This window comes from Empidonax traillii, unplaced genomic scaffold (assembly GCF_003031625.1).
Source record: "Empidonax traillii isolate 1590-97213 ecotype Southwest subspecies unplaced genomic scaffold, ASM303162v1 scaffold1419:size123340, whole genome shotgun sequence".
Lineage (NCBI taxonomy): Eukaryota > Metazoa > Chordata > Aves > Passeriformes > Tyrannidae > Empidonax > Empidonax traillii.
This window is the reverse complement of record NW_020956612.1, coordinates 23,849-30,767: the sequence shown is the minus strand read 5'-3', so window position 1 is coordinate 30,767 and position 6,919 is coordinate 23,849. Positions and strand designations below refer to the sequence as shown.

At 45.8% G+C, this 6,919-nt stretch overlaps 1 protein-coding gene across 1 annotated transcript in view; it reads left to right on the top strand.

Annotated features, from left to right (window-relative positions):
- Nucleotides 1-414: 414 nt before the first annotated feature.
- LOC114070033 (ataxin-10-like) overlaps nucleotides 415-6,919 on the top strand; it is a gene marked incomplete at its 3' end in the record, with an annotated part of 29,026 nt that continues 22,521 nt past the window's right edge. The window contains exons 1-3 of the mRNA XM_027907211.1: nucleotides 415-506; nucleotides 2,596-2,787; nucleotides 4,207-4,289. Of these exons, the coding sequence (XP_027763012.1) occupies nucleotides 418-506; nucleotides 2,596-2,787; nucleotides 4,207-4,289 (364 nt within the window). The remainder of the gene's footprint in view (nucleotides 507-2,595; nucleotides 2,788-4,206; nucleotides 4,290-6,919) is intronic.

Sequence of the window (6,919 nt, the reverse complement as noted above, 5' to 3'; positions counted from 1 at the left end):
TAGGTTGAGCTGGAAGGAAGGCCGCAGCATCATCGAGTCCAGCTCCTCGTTTAGTCCCACCAGCGGGCAGGGACACTTGAAGATACTAAGCGAGATGTAATTACTCGCGTAATTTACGAATTTTTGTATGTATTTTAGTGTTTGTTCAGGGGCCATTTTGCCGCCGGCCCCGCAGAGACCATCCCGCCCGGCGGGCGGCACGGCCGCCATCCGCCTCACGGCCGGGGCGGAGCGGGGACATGGCGGGGGCGGAGCGGGCCGGGCCGGGCCATGGAGAGGGCGGAGCGAGCCGGGCTATGAAGGAGGCGGAGCGGGGCCATGGAAGGAGGCGGAGCGGGGCCGTGGAAGGAGGCGGAGCGGGGACGTGGAAGGAGGCGGAGCTGGGCTATGGAAGGGGTGGAGCGGGGCCGGGCCGTGATGGCGGCGGCCGGAGAGGCGGCGCTGGGCTCGGCCCGCCTGGAGAGCGTGCGGGCGCTGTCGGGGCTGCTCCGGGAGCCGCGGCGCAGGTAGCGGGGGGGGGGCGGCGGTGCCGGCAGAGGGTCCCCGAGGCGGCCCGGCCCGGCCCGGCCCAGCCCCGGGCGGAGCCGGCAAAAGGGGGCTCGGTGGCCGCAGGAAGCTCCGCCGCGGAACACCTGCACACCCCCGGCTTCCCCGGGGCCGGGCCGGGCGCTCACACGGCCTGCACTGACCGCCGGCTCCTGCCAAAGGCAGGGGGGGCTGAGATGGATCCGTTCCATGCGGTAGTCCGACACACGGCGTAGGCTGAAAGAAAGGAAACCGCAGCGAATCCGCCGCGTTTTGCCACTGTAGAGCAGCAGCAGCAGTGTCTAAGGATGTAGCTGCCTCACACATCGCTCTGCTCGATGGAGAAAACACACTTGTGCGTTTTATGGGACGCCTGGGGACTCCTGCCGAGCGTGGCTCCTCTGCCAGAAACACGTGTCCAGGGCTGCATTCCCGTGGGAACAGCTGCCCCAGCCACGGAGCAGTGTTTTGGCACGTCAGGAAGTGGCGGGAGCTGCACCACTTCTTGCGAGTTGGAAGGTTCCAGTTCCACGAATGTATTTTATGTCCTGAAACAAAACCAAAATTCCAGACCTTTCTCGTTATGCAAGCTCCACCTTTCTGATTGTGGCTGAGGGCCAGCTCTGGTTTTGGGCTTTGCTGTGCCACTTTGGTACTTCACCCCCAGTACTGCACCAGTGTAAAATGTAGTTATCCCCCCCCATAATCCTCCGTGATGCTGTGGTGGGTTTTTAAATATTTTAATGTAGATGGAGAATGTGTAAGTGTATTGTTCTTGATGAGCTCTGAGACTGCAGAATGAAATACATACTCCCCCGGGGATCTGAAATCCAAGGTTGTAGCAATTTAGGGCTGTTAATGTGCGCTGTTTTGTGTCTTCCAGTCCATGTGCTCTCCCTTCTCTTTAAGTTTCCTGCACACCCTGACAGCCCTCAATGTTGATGCACTGTGCTGCCAGTAAGATACAGACAAACAGCAGTGTCACTCTTGGAGCAACAGGTCTTATAAGGGACTTAGAAAATGTGAACAGTGAGTGAAGACTAAGAGAATGAGTTTTGGTTAGTCTAGGAAAGAAAACATGACAGCAGCAGAGGTGAGAAATGCTGTCTCCAGACATGTCTAAGGGATTATAGATAAGGTGTGTATGGACATGGTGGAGTTGGCAGGGTTGGACTCGATCTTATGGGTCTTTTCCAACCTCAGTGATTCTGTGGTTTGATTTATGGACGTGATCACTTATGAAAGAGGAGGCAGAATTTCTAATTGCGTGAATGCTTAGACATTTGAGTGAGCAGCAGAACACAGGTAATACTGTATCATCTACAAGTGTTTGATCAAGAAAGTTTTAAATTCGCCTTTAGGGAGAGTTTTCTGTGTGAGCATTTTATTTAATGCTGCTTTATTGATCTCATTTCACTTTCTTCTGTTTGACCTTGACTACACAATAAATCTCTTTAAAGTTCAGGGAGGCTGCATCTGGATTTCCTTTTCTGACCCTGTCAGAAGTATTGGATGAGCAAATTGACTGAACTTCCTTTAGCAATGCCATGAACTCTGGTGTGGCTCCTCTTCACCAGCATGTGATATCAGAGATAGCAGTGTGTGTCATGTGTTTAACTCATCTCCATTCCAGTTGAAGTCGATGATTCTTGTGGCTTCTTCCAACTCAGGATGTTCATGTTACTGTGATCTAATGCTGGACACCTGAACTGTGTTAATTAATTAAAGCATCTCCTCTTAAAGCAACATGCAGTGTCATGTGTAAACAAGCCAGCTGTGTGCACTGGGGAGACTTTTTCCTTTTCATTAAAATTTCAAAGAGCTGTTGAAAAGTCATGGGGAGTACTAAGGGAATGAAACTCTTCTACAGCCCCTTTTCTGAAAACGCTGGTGGGATGATTGTGTGATGTATTTTCCTCTTTCTACTTGAAAGACTCTGTACACTATGAATAGTTAAAGGTTGTTGCAGAAACATCTTCGGGTTTACAGTAAGAAGTGTCACTGCCAGAGGCTTTTTGGCAGCAGTGCATTTTTTTTTTCTCTTTTTCACTGCAAATTTATCCATTTCAGAGAAATGGCAGAAGAAAGTGTATTTCGGGATCTCCTGGAAATCCTGACAAGTGCCTCACGTGCCATTGAGCAGATCTGCAAGGACTCCTGTGGGCAGGCAGATCTGGACAGCTGCCTGCTGCTCGTAGCTGAGTGCTTCAGGTGCCTGAGGAATGCCTGTGTGGAGTGTGCCAGGAACCAGCACCTCATGAGGTACAGTTAACCCGTGAAAAATCACCACCTTCTGATGTTTTGTGTGCTTTCGTACAGAGATTATTATTTGACACTGCTACGTTAGTTGATTTATTAACTGACGTTTTCTGCTTGATACAATCACTTGAAATCAGATATTCAAGAAACAAAAATAGCTGCCCATTTGTAGGTCAGAGTTTGGGGTCCTCCTCAATAATGGAACAAGGGTCTTGGTCCTTAATACAAGTTGATGATGCAAATGAAATAAGCTGTTGGAAGGCTGACTCTATAAATACCCTTTTTTTCCTCTTTTTTCAATTTTTTTGATAACATAATGAATGAGTAAATAATCTTAATTATCAGTTACAGGAGTAGTATGTCTTTTAAGGTACATTTAGATCTGTCTGGCCCTCATGGCAAAGGACAGCATGTAGAACTTGTGCATATTAACCCTGATACGTGCCCAGGCAAACTGATATTAATGGAGGAAAAGTCAATCTGGCTCCTTAAGTTATTTAGACTCTCTTTTTTTTTTTGCCTATGTCTCTTGCAGCATTGCAGGGGTCCTTGGGATACAACCAGCTGTAGTTAGTGAAAACCTAGTAGTCTGGCTGCTATTTTTTAAAACCCCAGCAAAACAGCAACGCTCTCCCTGCCCCAATCCTCCCCAAGAACCTCAAACCAACTGACCAAAAAAAAAAAAAAAAACCAACCCAAAGGCCTGTTACAAGTTTGTTGGATCACAAAGAATTACTTTGGATTACAGTCTGCAAATTTGGCTTCTTGGGACTTGTCAAATTTGATTTATTGAACTAAATGTAATTTTGCCCTGGGACCAAATCGTAGCTTCTGTGCTGGGGCAGAGTTTTGTTAACGCCACAAAAGTTGCAACGCAAACCATTCTGAGATGGCACCTATGATTCCTCCTCACTGGAGGAAGGATAAATGCTTACTTGACCTTCTCTGCTTCCCTCTGAGAGTTGTGTATTTGAGCTGGCCCCACTGGTTTTTGATGGTGTCACAAACTGCTTTGTTGGCATTGAAAAGCCTCCAAGTTTATTACAAAGTGATGTACGTGACTCTTTCCCTGGACGCTTGACCTTCAGACAAAGCAAAGTTTTTACACAAGTAAAGCTGTTCAAATTACAGGAATAACTTGCTAATTTTTAACATCTGGTTAGAAGAATAGCAAAAAAGAGAGGAAAGGGTACTTAGCTCTGAAGGTACTGTATCCAGAATTGTTAGAATGCAGGCTGATGCTGTAAAGCCCTTTGATTTGCTTCTGGTGGCAGTAGTGTGGCTACTGAGAGGAGAAACTGGTTTTTATTTCGGAGATCCTGAAGAGGCTAAAGGTTTGCTGTTAACTTTGGGGAAAAGCCTCTTAATTTTATTTGAGTGTATTCAGCAAATTGTTATTTTTTTTTCTCAATTTAAAAATAGGAACTTGGGCCTCATCTCTACATCTGTCCATTTGATCAAATTGCTTCATGGAATGCAAGCCAAAGAAGAATTATTATTGCCTGGTAAGGCTGGGGGTTTTGTTAAAGGTATAGCCTGTACTATATTTTTTTTGTATGTGGGAGGTGTGATGTCACTTTACTCATGTGTTTGTTTGATAAAGGTGAATTGTTTCTTCAGTTGTAGTTAAGAATTGGGGGGAGCCTTCTTACACTGCTTGAAAAAAATCTTGACCTCAAGTCTAGTCCAGTTGTATTTTCCATGAACTGTTCCCTGTAGATTGTTAAAGGAAAGATATGTGGAAACTCTTTAAAATGAGCCAGGATTGCAAAAATGAAAAGTTCTTGTAGTACCTCCATTCAAAATATGTTCTGCCGGTTTACTTTCTTTTTATTCCATGTGCAAATCTAGTGAAATGATTTTTTTTTTTTTTTGATGATACTTGAAGTAATTTATCTGATTCCAGGAAGCAGATTGTGGCTGTGACTTTTTAAAAATGATTTTTAAACTTTGTGCGCGATGGTTGCTGGCCAGTCAGGATGATACCTGCCAAGAATTAAGTGCTGATTTGAGTAGTGTTCGCGTTTCCTTAACGGGTGAGTGTTTTCTTTCTGTGCAGTGAAGGGAAAATGTGACTACAGAGCCCTTCCTCACTAGTGGTAGTTACTGCTGCTGATTTCTCCCAAACTCATTTCACTGGATTAAGGCATTTCCAGAGAGTGATGAGGAACATTTGGTTTGTCTTGCCACTTTTATTTCTTTTCATTCCCATTCCTTGGATGAAGTTTTCCCTGGGTTCCCGCTCCTGCTTTTGTATCATTTTGTGGCAGCAAGTGAAACAGCTGTCCTAAGTACCTTGCCCTCAAACACCTTTCTGCAGCTGGGGGGAGCAGCGGGTCCAGGACACTGGGTTTCCTTTTGCTGCCGTGTTTGGCTCAAAACGAAGCCTTCCAGGCACACGAGGGTTTGTGCTGAAGCCAGGGTCACTCCTGCACCCGTTGCTGGAATCCTGCTGCCAGGGAAGGGGCAGTGGTGCCAGCATGGCCCTTCGGTGTGGGGGGGCCAGAACTATAAGCCCTGTGGGTGGCTAAAAGAGGGCTTGCTCAGTGGCCAAGAAGAGGGGGAACTGATGGCACCCAGGAGTGACTTTCAAGCCTTGTCACAGGAGGACTGGGAACTCCTTTGTAGACCAGTGAGATAAAAGTGATGGAGCTGGAATGCTGCTTTTGTCCAGCCTGATGCTGTCCCTGTTGGGGCCCTGGACAGCAGAGGGTCCCAAAAGGGTCCTGGGGAGGTGGGCTCAGAGGGTATGCCCAGCAGCTGCAGGAGAGGGAGCGGAATTCTAGACAAACAAGTGTTGCTAATTCCTTGCTGAGTGATCTGATGATCTTTGTTCTAAGTGGAAAGTGGTGCCTGGAGCACCAGCTCCTTCTGCAGGGGATTCCTCAGAAGGGAACAGTTCAGTTTGACTGGGGATTACTAGTCGTAGTGTCAAAAGCAAAGCAAATTGCTAAACTGGGCTTGGATAGCACTGTTGAAACAAAGGAAACCCATGAAATTAGTAAATGGTGCTGTGTTTATTAACTGTAATTCTGCTTCATGATTCCCTCATGTTTCATATAGGCTAGAGTAGCATGTGTATTTTGTTCTAGCAGATAATTAGGTGTAAAGTGGAGTATTTCAAGTTGTTCACTTGGATATGTGTCCTGTTTCCTCCCTCAAATGGCTGCTTGGATTGGATGATCCCTCTTGATGCCTGTTTATATCTTCAGGTTTTTTAAAATACCTTCTTCATATTGCTTCCACAGCAACAAAATAGAAGGAGAAAGAGGCAATGCTGTACTGCAGAGGGAACAGCACTAATGGTGTTTCAGCCCGTGTTCCTTTGAAAAATTCCCAGAGCAAATCATTGTTGGCTGAGTAAATATGAGGTTCCAGCATTATTGTATTGATGAAGATGAGACTGAAAATTCTTCCTGCAGACTGAAAAATTGATTTAACCTGATCTGTGGTATGTTTGCACTCTTATCCACTGGAAAGTGTGTAAGTCTGAGTGGTGTGGTAATTTTTGTAGGAAGGTTCAGGGTAGTACAATTTGAAATGGATAAAAGCAGAAATGAAATAACGTAACATATTCTGTGACCACCACTGTGACCAGTGTGGTGGTTCTGAGGGAGGGGCTGTGATCAAAGCAGCCAAAAAAGGAGGTGATGTGCAAAGTAGTGTGACTAAAAACTGTTGCTAGCAGTTATTCAATTAAATCCAGAATCCTCTGCATCTTCTCTGCTAGAAGAAATACTTTTAAAATAGTTTATATTAGGCCCAGGTGTTATGTATGTGGTTAATTGGGCTCTTCACTTCAGTATATTTACTGAAACAACTCTACTGTGAGTTTTCAGCTTATATCTTTCTTTTTTTTCCTTTCTTAACGGTACCAGAAAAATTCCTGTGTGCTTGTAAAGTACTTGTCCCAGTCAGCCATGGACAAAGCTGTTGTTTTGAGTACATGATAAGGCAGTGGGCCAGAAAACTTGAAGGTGAGTTGGAGTGCCTGTCCTGAAATAGCTCTTTAAGGCTTCAGATAGGTTTAAAAATAAATAGTTAATTTTTACATATGGCTTCTAAGGGTTGTCCAGTCCCACCTGCGAGCCAGCTGACCCTGTAATAATAGTCTCCTTTCCTTTTCATACTCACA